The sequence below is a fragment of the Calonectris borealis genome, chromosome 2 (genome assembly GCF_964195595.1).
Source record: "Calonectris borealis chromosome 2, bCalBor7.hap1.2, whole genome shotgun sequence".
In the NCBI taxonomy this organism is placed as follows: domain Eukaryota; kingdom Metazoa; phylum Chordata; class Aves; order Procellariiformes; family Procellariidae; genus Calonectris; species Calonectris borealis.
Genome location: NC_134313.1, coordinates 148,701,601 through 148,724,305, shown reverse-complemented (window position 1 = coordinate 148,724,305; position 22,705 = coordinate 148,701,601). Strand labels below are relative to the sequence as shown.

The 22,705-nt window shown below is 35.0% G+C and overlaps 1 protein-coding gene across 4 annotated transcripts in view; it reads right to left on the bottom strand.

Moving 5' to 3' along the window:
- Positions 1 to 378: 378 nt before the first annotated feature.
- Positions 379 to 22,705, bottom strand: part of STAM (signal transducing adaptor molecule) — a 38,008-nt gene continuing 15,681 nt past the window's right edge. For 3 of the 4 annotated variants that reach the window (XM_075143887.1, XM_075143890.1, XM_075143889.1), the window contains 12 exons: positions 19,469 to 19,544; positions 19,286 to 19,381; positions 18,588 to 18,734; positions 18,225 to 18,315; positions 16,522 to 16,714; positions 16,097 to 16,191; positions 14,736 to 14,824; positions 12,078 to 12,165; positions 9,391 to 9,445; positions 8,975 to 9,128; positions 6,752 to 6,927; positions 379 to 5,611 (listed from right to left, as the gene is read on the bottom strand). In XM_075143887.1, coding sequence (XP_074999988.1) covers positions 5,362 to 5,611; positions 6,752 to 6,927; positions 8,975 to 9,128; positions 9,391 to 9,445; positions 12,078 to 12,165; positions 14,736 to 14,824; positions 16,097 to 16,191; positions 16,522 to 16,714; positions 18,225 to 18,315; positions 18,588 to 18,734; positions 19,286 to 19,381; positions 19,469 to 19,544 — 1,510 coding nt within the window. In that variant the 3' untranslated portion in view covers positions 379 to 5,361. The remainder of the gene's footprint in view (positions 5,612 to 6,751; positions 6,928 to 8,974; positions 9,129 to 9,390; positions 9,446 to 12,077; positions 12,166 to 14,735; positions 14,825 to 16,096; positions 16,192 to 16,521; positions 16,715 to 18,224; positions 18,316 to 18,587; positions 18,735 to 19,285; positions 19,382 to 19,468; positions 19,545 to 22,705) is intronic. The other variant, XM_075143888.1, reaches the window with a different exon arrangement.

The window sequence follows — 22,705 nt, the reverse complement described above, 5'->3', positions numbered from 1 at the left end:
ACAGTTGTTTTCATTTGTTATTTACCACCCCTTTAAAATATTCATGCTGTATTTCTTACCAAAAGAAAGAGGACATGCAGCATACTTGAAATAAGATGTAAAATGTATTACTTGGATTTTAGTGGAAGGAAGTTAATGACAGATGAAAAACTTTAAAAGTAAAAATAATATAATCTGTGAGTAAGCATCATACAAAAAAAAAAAAAACACCAAAAAAACCCCAGAATAACCAAAACCCCCCTTCCACCCCACCTGAAATCAGAAAATTGAGCTAAGTACTTCTAACAGACCTTGCCTACTGCATCTCCAGGTCCTTCCAGCAAAGGAAGTCCTTTTCTGATTCTTCCATGAAATTCAGAAATTGACTTTGCAACGTAATGAACTAAATACTCCAACTTTAATATTTTGCATTCATACCAAAAACAATTAACAGTTTTTACAAATAGTGTTATTTACTAAAACAATTCTTGTACAACAGTGCAGTATATCTAAATATATACATACGCCAACATCAAAGGGAGCATCAAAACAAACAAAACCAAAAATGCACTTTGCTACTGTGTACACTTTATTAAAACCAAAGAGACTGCAGCAGGCTTCTTTTCTTTTTCATGACAAAGACAAAAATTATTTGGATTTCCAGAAGTACATGCAGGATAGAAGAACAAAACCTCCTACCACCTTTTTGCCAAGGTAGCAGCATGAAAAGTGAACTTTAGATCTGCAATTTTACATAGTAGCAAATGGAATGTTTTTAAACACAAACACCCTACTTCAAGAAACAAGGCTTCAGAAACGTACATAGTGTTTTTTACATATTGAAGCAAAAAGTTCACATGTCAAGGCCTTCCCATGTTTTACTATGGTGTTCGATAGTATACACATGAAGGTTGATATTCTTCATTGCAGCTGAAAATGAAAAAGGAGTATCTGTAGTGTGGAGTTGGTCAGCTTTACTAAGATTGAATAACAGAGTAAAAAATGATTCTGCCTGCTGTTAGCAATGGAGGTTTTTGTAGCAATGCAGGTTTCTGTAACTTTTGCTTTATCTTTTTCTTTAAAAAAAATCTTCTCCTAATTTTTACCTGGAAAAATTATGCTCCCTTGTTCTTCAAAACAGATACATGCATCTTCTCCAAAGGAAGTTGCAGTTATGTAATTCAAAGTGCCATTGTAGCTGCTGTAATTAAAGACGTTATTTTTCATTCTTTCTGTGAAACCCAGCAGACAAGGAATAAGGTAAGACCTTTATATGTAAAGACTGCACAGATATCTTTGAAATATGACTGAAAAATAAGGTAAGTGATATTAGAGAAAACACTAAAAAAATTGGAGAATGAGGTATTAAGCAGTTCTCCAGTGTAAATCCGATGTTCCTGCCATCTAGATGAAATCAGAGAACTATAATAGCAGCCTAGATTTGATCAGCAAAATATGTACATGCTATTAAAAGCAGATTTATCTCCTTTGTTACATCTAAGCATTTGCCATCTGGCAGAATTCTCTGAAGTTCTGGTTACTCAAATTAATTTCAGTTGTCCCCCCCGCCGCCAAATTCATGAACAGTAACTGTACCATGAGGGCAATATGCTGCTCCACACCTGTTGAGAAGCATGCAGTAATTCTTACATTTTGTTCCTTTTTACTGTTGTTTTACTGCTGTCTATATGTACTTCGGCCAGTGACATTAAATACACATGTACCTGGGTACCAGTTACTAAATAGAGGTGGGTAAATATGTTGCAACTGTTCCTGCAACTGCGCACTCTGGAACATACTGCCATGACATCAGTGTAGCAAATTTTAACACGCTGCCTCAGTATTTTTCCTGGGATGGTTTATGGTAAATCTTGACATCTTTGTTATGACCACGTAAATTGAGATGATACACATGGGTAAACAAGCTTTGTTTACAGAAGTGAAATGCACAGAAGGCACTTTCCAGAGTTTGCTCCAGTTCATAATAACCAAGCTACTAAAATACCCCTTCTGAAGTTAATTAACATTTTTGTATTCCTTAATGAAAGGGTTAAATAACAAAGGGTTATACAAAATATTATGAAAATATTTTAGCCTTTCATTGACAATTTCCGTGTAAAGAAACAAGACATTCCAATCTTCTATTGGAACATGAATAACATATCATTTCCAGGGATTCTTAACTTTCAAATAAATTAACTTTCTGACACTTTATTTATTTCCTAAAAAGCTTTTCAGTACAGTAGCTGTACATGTACTTTCCCCATCTCACCCATATTTCAGTGTTCAATACCATAGTAAGACAGAACATATGTGAACTGGGTCAAAACAATGCATAAACAAGGAATCTCGGAATAAATCACAGCAAAGAAGCCCCAGCAATGGCATCCCCAGGTTCGTGATACTAAACCAGCAGAGAGGGGGTGAATCGAAATATAATTGCTAAATTATCAGTTAGAGAGGATATGAGAGGATGAGTGAAGGAATTAGTGCAATGACAGCATCTACCAAGGTAGGAGGAGGCATCACTTTAGAGTATCTAGCATATGGGACACAACCAAGCAAGAAGATGAAATAATCTTTTCTGATAAATGAGAAAAATGAACATGAAGCAATACAGCTCCAAATTCAATTTAATCTGAAAATTGCATCTGAAATGGAAAATGTAGGATGCAATAGAAATGCTAAGACTCTGAATCTAAAAATCTAGTGCTCTGCTGCACCAATTGTGGACAATGAAAACTGATTCTAAGTCAACTAAAATTCACAATTTGTTACAGGAGATACCTTAGAGCAGTGACTCTAATAAAGGCATGAAGGAAAATAAAACATGTCCATCTTTTTTTCACAACTTTTATTATACTGAATTTATAGTGGCATTGCATTTTAGAAAGTGGTTTTGGTCACGATGAACACAAATGAAAGGTGATTTTAATTTTCTTAAAGATGGATAAATGCCCAAAATAAGTAAGTTAGAAAGCAGAAAAACCTAAGATACGCCTAAGTTTTCCGTGTTCAAAGGAGAAACCAGGAACAAGCATTTCTGTATGTTAAGGAAAGACGACTTCAAAAATTTTAAAAACAAAGACAAATTAGTAACAAGAAGTATTTTTGCTGAGTCATTTCTGTACAGAGGTTCCATAGGCCCTTATTAGGGAACATGTGACTCAACATGTGAAAACCTAAGAATACAAATAGTCAATGTCAGCTGGACCGTTTTGATGCTTCAAGCTTCTCCTTGAACCAGGGCCTAAGAACTATAGAGTAAAAAGTTATTTTCACTTTTGTGTAGAAATTATACACTTCTATACACATTGTTTCTCTGATTTTGGAATAAGGTACCTAAAGCATACAGAGAACACTATCTAAAAGATACTACATGCCCTTTCTAAAGAAAATCACCTCTTCAATCTATTAAAAATGATCTATGACACAATATCTTGGATTTAATTTCTTTTTTAGTATTTCTTTCCAAATTCCACAGACTTTTGTGATGACACCAAGTACTGAAGTAATGACAGTTTGGGAGGGTGCTTAAGAATTCTGGAGAAAAACAATATGTGAAAATACTAGTGTCAAAACAGCCTGCTGGCTAGAACATCCCCAATTGGAACACATCAGCTATCGGCATGTTTTGTAACTACCCCAGTTAAAGTTACGCACAGTAGTCATCCGAAAGCATTAACAGGCAAAATACCAGTGTCTATTAAAATAGTGAAACAAAGGCATGTCAGGTAACAGTGAACAGACGCAGGAGTGTATGGGATAATGAGGTCAGCTTATAGTAAAACGTACAATTGCAACATTTAATTCCAGAAGGATCACACGAAAATATAGTACACAAAAGCGAACAATTTCTGACACACTAACAAGACTGAAAACACAGATCTGATGTTGAAGCCATCTAGTATTGCTCTAACTGGAACTAGAGTCACTGGAAAAGATAAGAGGAAACAAGGATGCATAAATAGATTGAATACAAATGCAAAGTAACAAGTGTCTTTGTACAAGAAACTCTGATCAGGCATATCTAAAATGCTGCCTTCCATTACCATGTTCCTTTTGCAGCACCTCAGCTGTAGAAAGAAAATATCATGCCTGAAAGAGCCACCTAGCTAAGTTACTGAGAAATGCAAGGATTTAAAAAAGGCTAATGCATGCTGCTGCTGCTGCAGAAGAGAATTCAAAGTAACCTGAAAGTGAATGAAAACAAGATGCCTCATAAACTATTCATACTATAGAAGGGCTAATAAACTCAAATGGTACAACTGGAAATTGAAACAGATGTTTAAGGCAGAAGTGTCTGTGTAAAAACAGTAAACAGAACAAATTGCTAAGCAAGGCCACAAGAGATAAAATAAAGCCCTGAAGGTTTGTTCAGCAAAGTGATTTAAATGTCCATAATTCTCCATGTTCTAATTAAGAAGACTTGAATAAAGTAGTGTTATTCATGCTGTGTGTTCCAGTTTAAAACTCCATCGTTTTTCCTCCAACTCAATTCCTCTGTCTTTGGTGTAATCTCTACCAACACACATAGAATACAGTTCTGGTTCTCACTGTAAAAAACAACTTGGAAAAAATAAATTACATGCTTCTCATGATAAAATGCAAGATCCTGTTGCATGGTCCCATGATATGTTTAGCAGCCTCTGAATAGGGTTTGAAGTTATTAATTATATCTGAAGCAGAATCATAATTTGCTGTTATCCCCCCAAATCACTTACTAGTTAACTAGTTTACTTTGGTAGATAAGCCATCTAAGAGTCATGATACACTTGTGTTCAATTCAAGAAGTAATGAAACCTAGACTCAGATAAGTTTGTAAATTCATATATAGACCTTAGCTTGTAAGTGTAACCATGATATGCAGAATTACTGCTCTTCCTGCATTGGAAAAAGACATCACATCTGTCATAAAACTAGACAAAACTATGAAACATGGTTGTCAGTTCATGATTAAAATAAAATAGTAAAGTAAATTATTTTTAAACATTGTGTTAAATATATTCACATGATCACCATAGCTATACGAAATGGCCACTATTGCTATCACACACTATATGTACATAACATATATGCCACAACAGTTTGCAAGTGTTGAGTTTTCACAGACTAGCCAATTTTACCAGATATAAATAATCTTGTACCAATTTTTAGGCATTTTAAAAGGAATTAAATGTCCTAAATACATCCGTTCCTCTGCAAAATCAAAAAAAAAAAAAAAATCCTAAAAAGTCAGTGCAAATTGAACTTGTTCACCAAGATAGATTCTTATTAAGCTGAGGATAAACAAAGTTTAAGAGATTAAAGGAAGAAACTCAAAGAATTGCCAACTGCCTGTAGCAGAGGTTAAAGAAGATTAGGAATCAGAAGTCCTGGATCCTATAGCAGAGCCTTCTGTGAGTAACTATGCTGTGGTTGTTGAGGTGGCGGAGGCTGTGGTTGTTGTGGAGGTGCTTGTTGACTGCCTGCTGTCTGTGGCAGAGGTGTAGACGCTAAGTTATAGTTTGGCACCTGGGACATATTAGTTCCAGCATTCTGATAAGCAGCAACATCAACAGTAGCAGGTGGTGGACTATACACTGAAGCCTGGTTAGAGTAAGTATTTCCAGCAACAGAGCCAACCATTGCACTGGAAAAAAAAAAAAAATTAAAGTTGAATTAACAAACAATTTACCAACAGAACAGCAACACTTCATTGCTTCTTCAGCTGTTCTATATATACACACAAAAATCTCCTAACTCGGGACACCTTGCATATTTAAAACTGTAGCCAATGAATATTCCAACTAATACTCAAACACACTCCTCAGATTTAAACACACCTAACACACTTCCCATGGATTCAAAACTAGATTGTGAATCTATACTTTGTTCTATTTTAATGTGCAATATGGAATCCCATCTACCTTCTGTTCTGCTCATGAAAAAAACCAAAACCCAATCAACTGTTTTAAATAGCAAAACAAGTCAGGTGAAGTATGCAGAAACTCACTTTATCAACATATGTCTTACCACCCCAAATACGTAACTTTTGGGGGACAGAGACTAACAAATACTTTAATAACTCAAGATGGATGTCTCTCCCAAGTTTACAAAATAAAATTACTTTATACAGAGCATAAAAAAAACCCCGAACTAATCTTTTCCTAAGGTCAATTCAAAACTTTTTCACAATACAGGTAACTTAGCCAAAGCTTAGCATCTTTGGGCATCTACCCAGAATAGAAAGCCACTTGTAGCTCCTTTATATGGGGAAGCTGTATAAGCTTTAGTAAGTATTCATAGCCCATTCACTTCTTTCCCAAAATGAGGAGAATTCTCCCCACGCTTTCACAGTAAGATATTTGAAAAAGAACAATACAGTATACACTATCTCAGAAACTATGCAAAGCCAGCCAGAGCAGCAGATAATCTTCATCGTTAAATGTATATTAAAAGTTAACTTAAAAAAAAAAAGTCATGTCTATATCATTTTCTCTAATTTTTCTTTTCTATAAAAGAAATATATATATAAATGATATATTTCTTCTATATAAAATTAAAAACTAGAGAAAATTATAAAAACAACAGAAAAGTTTGAAGTTTATCAGGAATTTTTACCAAATACACAACACCAATAAAAAGCACACTGGAAATAATTGCCCTGAAGTATCTTTCAGTTGTGTTTAAAATTATACTTCTGTAAGAAAAAAAATCTCCTTTAAATATTATCTGCAGTTCTTTATGTTTAAATTGATTTAAACTTGAATAGGAAAATATTTAAAATTACTTTGTGTAAGACGTCTGTGCAGGCTGACCAGGCAGTACTGAGCTGGCAGATGGAGTAACTGTGCCTTGGCTGAGAGAGGAGAGTTGTTCAGGAGGAAGATTATAGCCTTGAATATGGCCCATCTGTGCACTCCCTGCCACCAAATATGCATTACTTTGAGGTTGCCCTGGATAAACCTAGGAAGTTAAATAAAGGAATATTAAAAATAAAATGCAAGAAAATTTGGTAGTTAATATCTGACTTTAGAACTTAAAAACAGCCTCTCAAACCTTTTATTACAGATGTTTTAATAGAAAGCAACTGATTGTCTTCTACTAAGTGTTGCAGTACGAAAAAATTACCAGATTTTCAAAGAACGCTGTTTACATTTCTAACCTCAGGCATCAGTACTAAAAAGGTCAAATAGTTTACTGGAAAACTTGTATTCCAAATTTTATTTTAATGATTATCACTCATGCTAATTAAGAGCTTCTACTTTTGAATGAAAATACCAAAGGATTTAAATCATGGAACAAAGAGCAGTCCGAACCAGAATACTTTTTGATGCCCAGATAACTTTCACTAAGTAGAATCGTTAAAATGGAAAGCCAATAACGTATTATTTTCGTGTCGTTAGTTAACCTATGATTTAATGTAACTGTTGAGACTGCCATTGTAAAATTTTTTGAGCAGGGCAGAAGGGAAAAAGAGGTCTTAAGAAAATTTCAACTGAAAATAAGGTAATGTTTTACAACTAACTAGAGGAAAAGCTTGCTAGTAAATGTGTCAACTGTATTCTAAATCAAGACTAAATTTCTAAACCCTATGCTTTTGTTCAATCATGAATTATTTGGCTTAACAAAAATTATTAGAAGAAATTATCAGGTCTTATGCACAACTGAGTTCATGTTAGTTTATGATATACAGCTCTTCTATCTTAAGATCCATGAATCTCAGATGACATATTCATAGAAGGCATATCAATATCACAAAAGAATTTTAGAAGGCAGCAAAGGCATGAGACCTCCTAACTTTTCAGAACTTTATACTGGCTCATCTTTACCCCAAAATCCAGTTTTTCCCTTTAAAAAGACCCAGAAACATGCCCATTTATAAAACATTAAAATTATTTGAGAGTCATATATGATTGCTTATCACATATGAAGGGAAGACAATGTTCCTCTTAATGACACTGCAAAAACATACAACCTTTTCTTTAAAGGACACTGGAAAAAAGTACATATTTGTAGGACGCTAAAAGAACTAAATCTGCTTCAATGTTTAATATAATACTGCGTAGGTATTAATAAGTCGGCTTGAATTTTTTTTTACTCACTCAAAAAGCAGGTAAATTATTGAAAAAACAGTTTGAAATGTTAAATATTGCTATAAACAGGAAAAGAATACAGCAAGTGTGCATTATACTATGGAATTAAACATTTAAATGTTTAAAAGTCCTTTTAAAAATACCATAGTATATGAATAAGCCAAAAGACCTACTCAGAGATAAGTCAATTGCATGGAAACGCTGCCATGAAATAATTATAATTTTTAACCTCAGTAATTTAAATGCTAAATGCTCTCTACTGATTTTTCGAAAAAAAGGAAACTAAAAGAAGAGATTGATTTTAGTGTGGGGAGGGCATAATCTTAAACAGGAATTGTACTCCTGTGGTTCTTTACTTTCTTTGACCCACTATGCAAAGCCCTGGCAGCTTTAATTTTTAATTTTATATGCAATTCAAAGCACAGGATGGGCTTTTTCCTTGATCAAAAAGAACTGAACAGAAAAGAACTAAAAGTGTTAGAACCTGCAAATGGAGAATATCCAAAGCTTGCAGCTGAAAACTGACAATATTTGTTTTTATATACTGTGTTGAGAGAAGACACTACTCTTTCATTTGAGATTATCTCTGAGGGAGCAAGATGATTTTAACCTAGCATTATGGTAACAAAGATCATAAAAAGAGGTTTCCAACTCGGGGCGAGGGGGGCAGGAACAGAAGGGCAGAAGTAGGAAATAAATTATTATTTGCAATCAACATGCTCCACTACACTTTATACATCAGTATATATTTATTTTAGTAATGTAGAGAAATATACTGTAAAAAAAATATTTGAGCAAGTTTTGTAAAAAAGTTAGCTCATGTGAAAAACTTCTTATCACTAATAATTTATAAGAAATCAACCATAGCTCGGTATGTGCTTGATAACGTCAATGGCTATTAAAGGTTACATACATACCTGAGAGCCAGAAACACCGGATGACTGCATATAATACTGTTGGTTTTGTAGTTTTGCATACATGGAATACATTGGATCTTCATTCACCAATTTGTTATACAAAGAAAGAGCCTCCATTGCTTTAACATTGAGCTCTGAAAGTTCTGAATGTTTCCTAGAAAATATAAGCAACATATTCTTTCTACCTGTGAAGTGATGCCTGACAAATGCCAGAATGTCAAACGGTACAATGCTGTAAAATATTATGTGATTGGGGAAAAAACCCTTCAGACCTCCTCCCAGATGAGAAGCTACTAATAAATACACCTATTTTCTTTGCCAGTATTCACAGAAATGATTAAGATATCATTAAGTAACAACATTGGTATTTCTAAGAATGAATCTTAATTTGAGTCCAAACATTTGGCTTTTTTTACCTGTCTATATCTTCCAACTTTTCATCTATGAGAGGTCCCATCTGGTGGCACATTGCTAGAATAGAAAGACATTAAAATATATCAGAGTAATAAAGATTTTCATACTGCAAATCAGAAAGCAGCTTTAAAAAAAATTATCAGATAGAAATGTGTAGATGCTAATCCAATTTTTTTTTAAATCATTACTATAATCTGTATGCCAAAAAAGTTATAGTAACAGAGGTAGTGTCATGAACAATTTAAGAATGAGATCCAGCTGAGGTTTTCAGTAGTGGTACAGTTTTAAAAGTACATTTTAAAAAGAAAATAAAAATACAGCGAAACAAAATACATTTAACATCCAGGAAGTGTAAAGCTGAAACTATTTTGCATTAAAAAGTTCAGGTAAATCTGAAAGGTGGTCTCTTCTTCAAGGAAGAAAATTTGCCACTGTAACCTAGATCATGTGCTCAACTAACATTACTACAAAAAGACTATCTATGTAAACAATGAAGGGGAAAACAGGTTGCAATGATTCAAATCATCTGCACTAACAGCACATTGCTATCTCACTAGAATCCTAATTGGGGGAAGGGGGCTTTTTCAAACCACTAACACGTGCAAAAACCAACACAAAAACTTATCAGAAGTAGAATGGAAAAGCATTAAAATAAACAAAAATGCACCCCCCGCCAACTTTCAGCACAAGGGCATGGGGTTCATATAATTGCCAAGCAAACCACAGTTAACTAATAGAAAGACAGAGTTTGTCAAATGTAAAATAAACAGACAAGGAAGCTGAAAGGGGATACTACAGTTTAACCCTACTCCAGAATGCAAAATGCGCCCACTTATCCAAGCAATGAACTATTTACTAATCAAGAGATGTGTTTAATCCCAAGAGCCACACAACATTCAAACTGAGAGCTGAGAAAAAAAGATTCAGGCATCAAAGATAACCTAAATGCATTATAAGCAGCTCTGGAACGCTGTCTTCACTCCCATTTTCCCCAAATTAGAGACGCAGAAGGTCCTGAAAGCCATGATGGATTAAAGGGCATCACTGATGTGTTCCTTGAAGGCAACTGCAGGTGAAAGAGGAGTTGTATGAAAGGCACCCATTTGCTTTTTTGAACCTGGGATCAGTAACGCACTGGTAGAAATGCTAGGAAAAGATGTAAAACCTGGTGTAAGTTCTGCCTATTTTTATGTATAACACAAAGCGTGGTAAAAGGCATGACAAGGATTGCTTGGATGTCTGTACACTAACATGATGCCTGCACTGCTGCCAACCACAAACCCTGGGCTCCTGAAAGTGTTGTGGTGAGCTCTCCAATTTAAAGACATTTGTGACTGGACATCTGGGTGGCAGAAGAAAACAAAGTGGTTTTTTGTCAAATGTTGATCAGCACCTGCCACCACTGGTAGGAACCCAAGATCCAACACACATCTATAACAAAATTCCCAGAACCTATGCCAAAAATAGTAGGTACCCAAGGCCTACCTGACTGTTGAGCCAGTACAGTCTTGAATATGGCATTGTAGAACTATACGCAGCCATATGTTTGGCAAATGCTCTTGTAGATAGCTGGGGAGTGATCATCTGACTACACTACAGATTCAGATTCTAGGAGCAGTTCCATGGTTTAATACAAAATTCAGCATTGTTCTAATGATCACACAATGCATTTTGAAAGGAGATCCTAATGTAAGCCATATCTGGAGGTTGGTTGACAAGCATACCTTTAATTTCTTTGCCTCTGTCCTGGACCAGATATAGGCAATCCGCTTCTTAGACAACAGCATCTATAACTATATTTGGCACTTGAAAGAATAAAACCATTATGTTTCTTTTCACCCCTCTTTAGCTTTAGTGGAACTAGAATACGTGCAGACATGTCACTGATGTATGGTTCGTAAAACAGGATTCATTTAACAGGTATGATGAACCAGATGGGTGTGAAAAGATCAGAGATATCCAAAAGCTTGCAAGCTTATGCACTTTTTCCTGATTAAATTCTAGATAGATCTGGAATATGCCATTTTCTTAAAGTATGGTCCTATCTGAATTGTCAGTTTAAGTCAATGTTCTGTCTCATAATGGGTAAGTTTACTTCCTTCTCCAAAGTTCCCTTCCAAAAATTTTGCTGCATCTATCAACCCAGGTAGAATGGTCTATAATGCCTCTTCGAAGAGGTAGTCTGAATAATTTGCATCTGAAGGACTAGTCCAATTTGTAGCACTGTATAAGGTATTCGTTAATATTAAAGTCCTATAGAAATACACATGCAAGTGAAAAGCATGTGGGACACCCACAGGTCTATTCTAAACCTCAGCAGTATTTCTGCTTCCTCCTCTGGAATCTTCCTTACACTCCTTTTGCAACTCATGCTGTGCTACTCTATGAAGGGAAAAAAAAATGGATGAATAAGATTTAATTAATATTCCTGGGTCTTGAAAAGGAAAAGAATATAGAATATAGTTTCCTTGAGAGAGGAGTGGGCTTGTTTTAAGTCAAAATTTTGCACTTTGGTCTCTTAGATGTGGGAAACAGGAAGTGAGAAGACAATTACGGCTCAGGCACTTTCCTGAGGCATGCTTGTGGTGTGCACATGAAGCTGAAGTAGTTTCAGCTTAGTTTCAATTTGTTTTGATATAGGGAATTACTAGAGAGGAAAACAACAAAAAACCTCATAAGATTTTCTTACCCTCAAGATGAAGCAATTCTGGGAGGTCTGGCTGGTCATCAGATGGATCCGCACTTTGTAACATCTGTAAGAGTTGGTCCATTTTATCCTAGAACACAAATTGCGTAATTAGGGCATATGTAGGGGGGAAGACTTCACACTTTCAGGATAGTAAATCAAATCAGCTATTTACAACAGCCTTTTGGATCTCTTGGGACTTGGAAATCACCTAGACTAACTTTAAGAAAATACAAATCATACGTGCTACTTTACAGGAATGATGATGCTTGAACAAAGAAAAGCCAAACGATAAAAATTATTAGTAGTAACAAGTGGAACGTGCAGAATACCCCTTTATTCCTAAAAGTCCTTCTAAATAGTATTTTTTGAGCAGTTTCTATTTTTCCATTCTAGTTATTACATATGCAATACTACCACCTAGTGGAATTAGTGGAAATGTTTTGACAGAATACATTGAGAGAGTACTTTAAAAAGAAATGGGTGCTTAAAACCAAATTCACTGAAAAACTACCTTGCATTTTGTAAGTGTATGAGGCCTATCAGCACATGAGCAATGCCATTACTAATATATATGAAAGGGTTTTTTTAAGATTATGTTTGGAGCAGTTGCACGGTTGACTTCAGAATAAGTCATCTTTAATTAACTAGTTTAAGTGCAACCCATTTACAAAAATACCAAAGGGTAGAAAATTAACAGGCATAAACTCTTTGAAAAGTATGTCTTTGAGTGAACTATATTGCTTAACCAAACATTACATGTAAATGATTAAAAATCACTTTTTAGCTGAATGCTATGAAATAAATAGCCTTTAACAGGCCAGAGTTATATAGGTTGTATCAAAGCGGAAAACTAAAACCATGTTTTTTCCTGCCTTTTCCTCCAGGAAAGGCAGGAAGAAGCCAAATGAACTACTTCCTTAAAAATTATACTATGGTAATTTTAAAAACAAAACAAGACACTAAAACATAAAGCAACATGGAATCACAGAAGACAAAAGCTGGAAGGCACCTCAAGGCAGGCCTGAGATAAGCTATTTCAGCAGATTACAAACTAATATCTCTTGGGAGGAAGAGTATTTGAGGCAGGAGTTAAATAGGACTTTAGGAAGGCAGTAACTGATTTTTCATTTCAAAAAACAAAGACAGAACCCTAGTCGAGAAAGAAATGGAAGGTCATGAGAGAAAAAGGGAAAAATTCTATAGAGAACAATTCTAAGCCCCCTGGGAAGGAAAGGGAAAAAAGGGAAAAAAGGGAAAAAAAAAGGGAGAAAAGGGAGAAAAGGGAGAAAAGGGAGAAAAGGGAGAAAAGGGAGAAAAGGGAGAAAAGGGAGAAAAGGGAGAAAAGGGAGAAAAGGGAGAAAAGGGAGAAAAGGGAGAAAAGGGAGAAAAGGGAGAAAAGGGAGAAAAGGGAGAAAAGGGAGAAAAGGGAGAAAAGGGAGAAAAGGGAGAAAAGGGAGAAAAGGGAGAAAAGGGAGAAAAGGGAGAAAAGGGAGAAAAGGGAGAAAAGGGAGAAAAGGGAGAAAAGGGAGAAAAGGGAGAAAAGGGAGAAAAGGGAGAAAAGGGAGAAAAGGGAGAAAAGGGAGAAAAGGGAGAAAAGGGAGAAAAGGGAGAAAAGGGAGAAAAGGGAGAAAAGGGAGAAAAGGGAGAAAAGGGAGAAAAGGGAGAAAAGGGAGAAAAGGGAGAAAAGGGAGAAAAGGGAGAAAAGGGAGAAAAGGGAGAAAAGGGAGAAAAGGGAGAAAAGGGAGAAAAGGGAGAAAAGGGAGAAAAGGGAGAAAAGGGAGAAAAGGGAGAAAAGGGAGAAAAGGGAGAAAAGGGAGAAAAGGGAGAAAAGGGAGAAAAGGGAGAAAAGGGAGAAAAGGGAGAAAAGGGAGAAAAGGGAGAAAAGGGAGAAAAGGGAGAAAAGGGAGAAAAGGGAGAAAAGGGAGAAAAGGGAGAAAAGGGAGAAAAGGGAGAAAAGGGAGAAAAGGGAGAAAAGGGAGAAAAGGGAGAAAAGGGAGAAAAGGGAGAAAAGGGAGAAAAGGGAGAAAAGGGAAAAGAAAAAAGAAAAAAAAAAGAAAAAAGAAAAAAAAAGAAGAAAAAAGAAAAAAGAAAAAAGAAAAAAAAGAAAGGCAGGGGAAAAACATCCTGGGCTGAGAGTTCCTGGGAACCTTGCAGAATCACTGCGGTGACGTTATACGAATCTTACTAAATATTACTTAGAGCAACAAAAAGCTCACAGTTTTCAGGGAAGGAAAGAAATCTTTCAGACTGGGGGAAGACAGTGGTGGTTATACTGGAAATAAATCTAAGATAGTATTCAAGATGGGTATCTCTGAGGTATCCTGAAGTACTTAAAGCAAAACTTGAAAGCAAATGCGTCACTCCACACCAAGCTTCTAGTTTGGAGGTGAACAGCTGTACAATAGGAATAGGGCCCTAAATGGAATGCAGTTTCCAAATTCAGTTTCAGAAATTCCTAAGAACTTCAAGACACATGAACAAATTAGAATACTGCAGATTCTTCTTTTTTTTTAAATTACATCAACTTTTGTTTCCCATTCTCTTTTGATTATGTTCTCCTGATATCTCAAATTGTTTTTAAGTATAGTATGAAAGGGTTAAACGTCACACATTTAAATGTACCAGCAGTTGAAAAATCAGTACTTTCATCATGCTTACTTCATCAATATAAACTGGTTCAGGCTCAGGTTCTATTGTCTCTACTTGAACTTCATCACTGAACTGCACTGTTTTCTTCTCAGCTTTCACTGTAAGATAAACAGGCAGACTTTATTTTACAAAATAAAAATAAACAAAACAATTACATAAATGTTATACAGCTAGCATGTTGCCTAAGTTCTTTGCATTTGAAACATCTACTGTGAAAATTTTAAAAATTAAAATTTTGTTGACATTCAAAGGCCAAAAACGTCTCCATAGACGTAAACAATTTTCTTAAACAAATCTGTAAATTGCATTAAAAAAGACATCAGTTCACACAAGGTCAATAGAAACATGTTCTAGCAAGTAATTGTCTTTATCTTAGTCTCCCTGCACATAACATACTTATTAATAAGTCATCAGGAAAACAGACTAAGAGAGAGTGATTGGAAGAAACAGGGCTAATGAGTCAGGTTTAAGAGAAAACTGGTAAAATCACCTATGACAAACTGGAGCCTTCTTTTCTCCAGAGCAAAGTATGGAATAGAAAGTTCTCAAATCTTGCTATTCCTTCTCCATCAAATAGTATCCGCAGAAGCATCTCACTCCTCTGTAGTGGAGGCCACAACAAAAAAGCTGCCAAATACTACTCTTCTCATACTACTCTTATCAGTTAGTCTTAACATAGAACAGATGACTCCTACAGCATGTAATTCTGCTGACCTCTTCATACCTTTGGCACACTCGTATTGAGATCACAGGAGATCAATCTTGCAAACCCATCAGATTTACAGAAATCCGTTCTAGAATCTTAAAACCTTGTCTAATATTTAATATTTTTATTAAATATTTAGAGTAGGTTAGACTGATATAAATAGATACAAGAAGATAAACAGTATGCAGGGAAAAAACTCCTTCCATTATGCACACATACATACCTACAGTATGTAGGTTTCTTGAATTGTCTGAACGGTGGTAATCTGTCTCCACCTCCTATCTGCCCAGGGGCCTTTAGTTTTTCTTTGATTAGATATGTACCATTGCAACCAGGCAAAAAGGCAATTTGGTAAAAAACTGCTGTTGCCTACATTTATCTAGGTGTCAATGGAGTTGTTAAATGAGTCTCAAGGAAGCTACTGACAAAGCCAGCAGTACACAGCATCATATGTTTCAGCAGATGCCAGCTTGAGCAACCTTGGTCTAACACATAAAGACATGACTGTTGTTTTTGAGAGCACAGCAAGAGCTCCTCAGTTTTACTTCAAGTATCACATTAACTTGCAACTGAACTCCATCATAAGGGAAAGGAAATCACTACAGAAATATCCCTTGGGCCATGGCAAGGCTTAACATATATACATAAATATAATGTTACTTACTCATTTCTGGCTCAGCAGAAAGATCAGCTGTTACAAAATTAGATGGAAACAATCCTATTCCCTGATGAGTTTCACCTTTCCACCAATTTGGATCACTGAAGATAAAAAAAATAATTACAAACCCCATACATTAAAAAAACCCATATTTACATTGAATTTTCCTAAGAATTGCACTGTACAAGGCATTTACATATTACTTGTACATAAATACAATTTGTATATACACAGAAATCTTTATACAAGAATCTTTATGCAATTACATTTGTATGTAAAAAATCTAGCAGATAACTAAATAAAGTATTTAATATGTAAATATATTTTATTGCAATTGTATTTCAACGTATGCTTCTACATAGAAGATATGATCATTCCCAATTGATTTTTACAGTCTAATATACTTCTAGTAGGCGTTGTATACAAATTACCTGTCATCAAGGATAGTTATAAGTTCTCCAGCTTTAAAAGTTAATTCGTTGTCTTCAGCAGCCTCAAAATCATAGATTGCACGAACCTTTCGGCCCTCATGTTTGTGATTTGTTAAAAGATTTGAGGTGCTCGGATACAAACTGGAAAGCGTTGTTTGTTGTTGCCTTTGTTCTTTTAGTGACAGTTCAATAGCTACAAAAGAAGAGTTATTCACATGAAAATTCCCTATAAAAATGTGTTGAATGATATGAAAATTTAACTCTGTGAAAACTTTTAATATAATTCCATTCCTGTTGCATCATAATAAACTTCTGCCTTTCACTTAGAAATAATGGTAAAAAGCAAAAAGATGTTTTACAACTAGAGAGCACGATTCTGCCCATAGATTTACTGAGGCTTTCAACATGGACAGGATGAATAAATAGCACTTAAGTACAAACGGGATAACTCAGAGAAGTCATCCATTTTTTATTATTATATTACTGTTATTACCTTGAGCTGATGTAAAGTATTTACATTCTTACTAGCATATACATGATGGTGAACTTTTCCAGATTGCTTGAAACATTAAAAACATAGAGCTCTTCAGGTACACATTCTTTCTCTGTTAGATCAGGAGTCTTTAGCTTGAATTCACAGAACCAGAGAATCGCACAGATTGGTTGAGGTTGGAGGACACCTCTGGAGGTCATCTTGTCCACTCCCCTGCTCAAGCAGGGTCACCTAGAGCTGGCTGCTCAGGATATGTCCAGATGGCTTTTGAATATCTCCAAGGATGGAGACTCCACAACCTCCCTGGGCAAGCTGTGCCAGTGCTCAGTCACTAATGGCAACTTAAATAAATCAGTTATATTAGATAATAGCTAAACAAAAAAAATTCCTATCAAAGATGAGAAATTGCAAACATCCACCAACTACTAGCGCAAGAACTTCACTCGTATAGCAAACAGCCATTGTTACAACTTTAAGCCCAAAGCCATACTACGTACAAGGGCTAACATTTGATGCCTTTACATTGCTGAAGTTTGACCTCAAAAAACAGTATCTAGACCATAAAGATTAAACCACTCTAAGAATAACTCTTCACACATGTCTGGTATCGGATCATTAAATGACCTTTAAATATACCTTAGTACAACAGTAAGTCAAAAGAAACCATCCTAGTTTTGTTTATTGGGACTGCAGTGATATATTTAACAGCCACTTATGCTTACAGCAATCAAAGCCTTAAAGTATACTACAGAAGCAGTATTCAAAGGAATAAAAGTTTAAAGTAATATACCCAAAATACTTTGCATACAACTTGTACTATAATCCTTATTTTCTCCTTCCATCAAATATTTAAATTGCGAATGAACGTGCTTCACTTGCCCCAGGAAGAGGGAAAATCCAACTGCAGAACTTGTATCAAACATTTCTATAGTGAAGCATGTCCTTAACATGAGATGTTGCAGATTTTTTACTGTGTTGTTTCAGTTTGGCAAAGGAAAAAAAGTAAAAACCAGGAATTTTTCATATTTTTTACCCATAGAATAGTTTTAATCTCTAACCCTCCAGTAAGGGTACAAAAAGAAAGGAAGAGAAATCATAACCACAATCCATAAATATACTACTCACATACAGGAAGGAAGCAAAACATTTGTTCCTGCTTTACTTGATATTTACCAATATATTCATCAGGTCAGCAAGTAAATGCACTCACCTTTAGCTAAATCCTCCTCTTCCTTTTTGTTGGCTACTGTACCAGGATCTTTGGCAACTAGAGCTGGACTCGCTTTTGCCTGTTCAGCAGCCTAGCCAAAAGTGAAAGATGTAAAAACAAATTCAATGAAAAACTGACAACACATTAAGTTCACCATTTGGATTTCTATTCATCTGCAATATAAAAATCTAAAGTAAATCACAGCATTTCACCCCTCAAAGGAATGTTTTATTAAGACAAGAGAGATTTCATTTTGTTTGCCAAACACATTATAGAATTCAAGACTACAAACTGTAAAATACAGAACTGAGGATAAAAAGAATTTGTGATACCCTTTAAGAACAACCACAAAATTTAATATACCTGTGAACCAATAGCTGGGAAAGTAACTCCTTGCTCCTTAAGATTTTTTATCATAGCAGATATTAAACTAAGCTGTGGGTCATTCTTGAATTCATCAGTCCATTCTACCATAAGGGCTTTCAGCTTTTCACAAACTTTTGGATGACCCTGCAAGAACAGTAGAAACTAGTTATATAATGTAGGAATCTGTTCTTAATTCCTTAATTTCAAACAATTTCATGTTACTGTCAATATAAACTACATAGACAGTTTATTTTGAAGTCAAGTGTATCAGTAAGGAGTATGTTTATTAGAAATGGAGAATAGTACACCAGCATTGTGTTTGTACTAGTACAATATGTACTAGGCCCAAAATAATGTAAAACAAGGTTATATGAAAGCCCTGTATTATCTCCATTTCACCACATCTGTATTTAGTGTTTCATTGCTGTTATTTAATGTGAAAATGAATTTGTATATTTATAAATTAACGCACACACCCCACCTCCCCCAAACAGAATACCTAAGTAACTGTAGTGTGAAGTGGCATTCAGGAAGTTCTTTTTCACAGCCACAATCTTCCCAGTAATCTTGTATCCTTCCCCTGCCACCAAATTTCCAGTCTTCTAAAAGTAGATTCCATTCCACTTTCAGATTACCCCAATTCTCTGTCTGATTTCGCTTTCCTATGAATTGTATAAATCAATGTAATACATTACCTTATTCAACACATTGCTTACTTCACTGGCAAAATCTCTTGAACAGACTTCTAAATGAAAGATTTTACCACAGTTTGATACACATGCTCCTAGAAGCTAAAGAAAGAAAGATTAAAACCCAGAGAAGATTTTTTGCAATATAACTATTCAGGAAGGAAAAGCACTACATTAAAAAGAACCTACTGTTAATGCTTGCATAGCTACATGGGGATCTTTATGGTTCACTCTCTTCATAATAGATCGGAGACAGTCCTTAGGCCTAAAAAACACAAGACAGATTTAAAAAAATGTAATGGAGTGAATATTTCCTATTGCACACATGACAATGCATGACAACGCTAACAGACAGCAAGCTCTCCTGAACATCGTCAGTAAATTATTTAGTAACTCGTAAATGCAACATTAAAAAAAATAAATTAACACCATTAACAGTTGTAGCCATTTCTATCTGTAGGATTGGTAGCTTTCTTAGTTATCAAAACCTCTCAGTAAGTTACGTTACCTTTTGTAGTTAGAGAGAATTACTGTAAATACTCCAGAAATGCACAAAATGCCTTACAATTAGAGAATTGTAATTCTCTATAGTCCATGCACCTACTCCTCTGTATTTCACATACATATGTAAGAACATTTGCTTACATACTGATTACCAACACCCTTTTGCTACTTTTTTTTTTAAATTACCACCACTACGTTCCTCAGCGTCTCTTTTAATCTACAGAATAACATTTATAAAGAAGATGTGCAATGAACCAACAAGTGCTAAAAAATTGTTAGACATTCTACATCAAAGTTTCAAAACAATTAAATACAGAATTCAAGTCTTACCTATGTTGTGGTAGATAGAAATAATGTGAAAAGGAAATTTAAGAAAGAATTTGAATGGGATTTTCAGACACAGTTTAGCATATTAAAACCTGTTATTTTGTTCTGTCTTTAAAGGTGGTGGAAGGCTGAGCAAGGCTGGGGTAGGAATTATTATGGGCGTACAAGCACTATCTGTTGAATAGCCCTGAAAAGATAACCCTGAAAGAGGGTAAGTAGGGAAAGAGGAAAAGAGAAGGTAAATTTAAACTGAGATTTTATGCATTTCTGGAGTATTTATAGTAACGGGTTTTTTGGGGGGGAAGCAAAATTATTTTCTATTGAACTGATATTAAAAAAACTAACACGAAACTTAGGTATACACCACTGCTTGGCTATACTATATTTGGCAGTGTCTACATTTTACAGAAATGTCCACCTCATATTTAGTAGTACTAATTATAGAAAATGCTGTCACACAGCAAGACTACATATCATTCAGTATATACCTTCATATAACCAACGATTACAAATGAAGGCTATAAGGCAAGCACTGCCTTTTATCTATTAATTATCCAAGACTTCTCATATGTTCACTTTAATTGAGAAAGAATACATGCTAAAATTTTCAGAAATAACTGCTTTTTTTAACCATTAATTTATGAGTAGGACTACCAATGTGATATGAGCACAAGTACAAAAAAGTGCATGTCCATTAATTGTTAAGCCAGTATTTATACAGGCAGGGTGCAGGATCAAGAGCTTAGCAGTTCAGGAACAGGACCACTAGCCTAAGATTTTTTTATTAAGGAATCCAAAGTCTTTTTAAAAAGTAATAAAGTAACAAGAAAGCCTCAAAGCCAAATGATCTTCCACATGTGTCAAGTACAATTTTGAAAAGGTAAAAAAAACCCAAGAAACCCCTCAGTAATTCATAAAAACACCTTAAAAAATAAAAAATCTATTTGCTCATATATCTAACAGAACAATCAATATTTGAGTGTTAATGTTTTAACATGCTCAAATGTTTAAAAAAAAAAAACCTCTTTATTACATCTACACCAAAAAAAAAAAAAATCCAGGTTTACCAATGTTTAGTCACAGAGACTAAGAATCCCTATTCTAGACAAAACTGCAATCCTTATTTTTACTTCAAATTAATTCATCATACAATTTAGTTTGTAAATTATGAGAAGTACAATGCGGAAATCAGAGGTAAGGCACACACCCCATGAGAACAGAATTCTATCTATTTATTAGGCATCTCTCCAGACCATGCTAGACAAATATTGGGCCGCAGTTCTGCTCCAATGATTCTACAATCAAAATTTCAGAGGCCACACAGTGAGTGGGAATAACGAATCACTAGGGGAAAAATAGGGCAAGATACAATAGAAGCTATGGTATTATATACTAGTATATCCAGAAGACATTCACAATAAATTTCACGTTAATTTTAGAGAGTAAAAAATAATGTATTTGATTATATTTTATTTAACAAAGACAAAATTAACAGCAATTGGAATCTAAAATACTACTCAGGACAAAACATTTCATATATTCTCAGGAATCTATTGTTCATTTACAGTCTAAGGTAACTGGCTGTGGGGCTCAAGACTGCACAGGTGACTCAATTTTCCTTCTTGCTCCTTTAGAAACAAGCTGCTCAAAGAGCTTCCTGGTCAGCCTGTTAGACATACACTGCAATGACTGTGTAAAATGCTTCTGAGATTGGGTAACTTGAGGGGGAAAAAAAACCCAGAAGGTAGTTTGGAAGACTATCAAGTAAGCAATTTTACTGTTCTCTCTTGTATGAACAGGCACAAAAACAACCAAAGAAGAATCAGCTAACCAGAACACTGACTCACTGAGGCAGTGATTAATCCATAAGGAATCAGGACAAAGTTAGGCAAGCAGCAATATAGACAAACCATTTCTCAATGACAATTTTACAATACCCATCCCCACTCCCAATAGAGAGTGCTGCAATAAACATTTCTATTTTCTCAACCATCGGTGTCTTCTCCCAGTCACTGGCTTCCTTTTTTTTTCAGTCATCATTTTTATTAAGTAGAAAAACTGAAGTTGTGATAGTTTCAAACATAAAGACTGATATGTCTCATTAAGTTAATACAAAAGGTACAACCATCTCAAAGCCAAATGCAAACGGAATCAGACTCAGGAACTGGCTAGCACTGAACTGACTGAGGAAGGGCGAGCGCTTCATGCTAAAATACACCATATGTGGCCTTTAATTTTCCCTTTTATCCTGCTTAACGAATCATTCAAATTTTATAACGTTATTTTACTCAGAGCTGATAAACTATAGATTCAGTTGTGTAAGCATTTTCCTTGCAGAAAACCAACACTATGCAAAAATCTATAGCTTTCCTGTAGTCAAATGATTTAAAATGCCAGTCAAATATGATGAAAGTTTTTAAAATAAACAAGTTTTCAATAATGCCATATAAAAACAGAAAAAAAGATTGCCTCTAATGGTAAAACCTTTGTTTTAATCGTGTTTCCATGCTGAAAAGGCAACTTGCTTACTGAACTACCAATATTCACCAAAATGGGATGCAAACAATATAATACGCAACTGCTGAGCTGTATGAG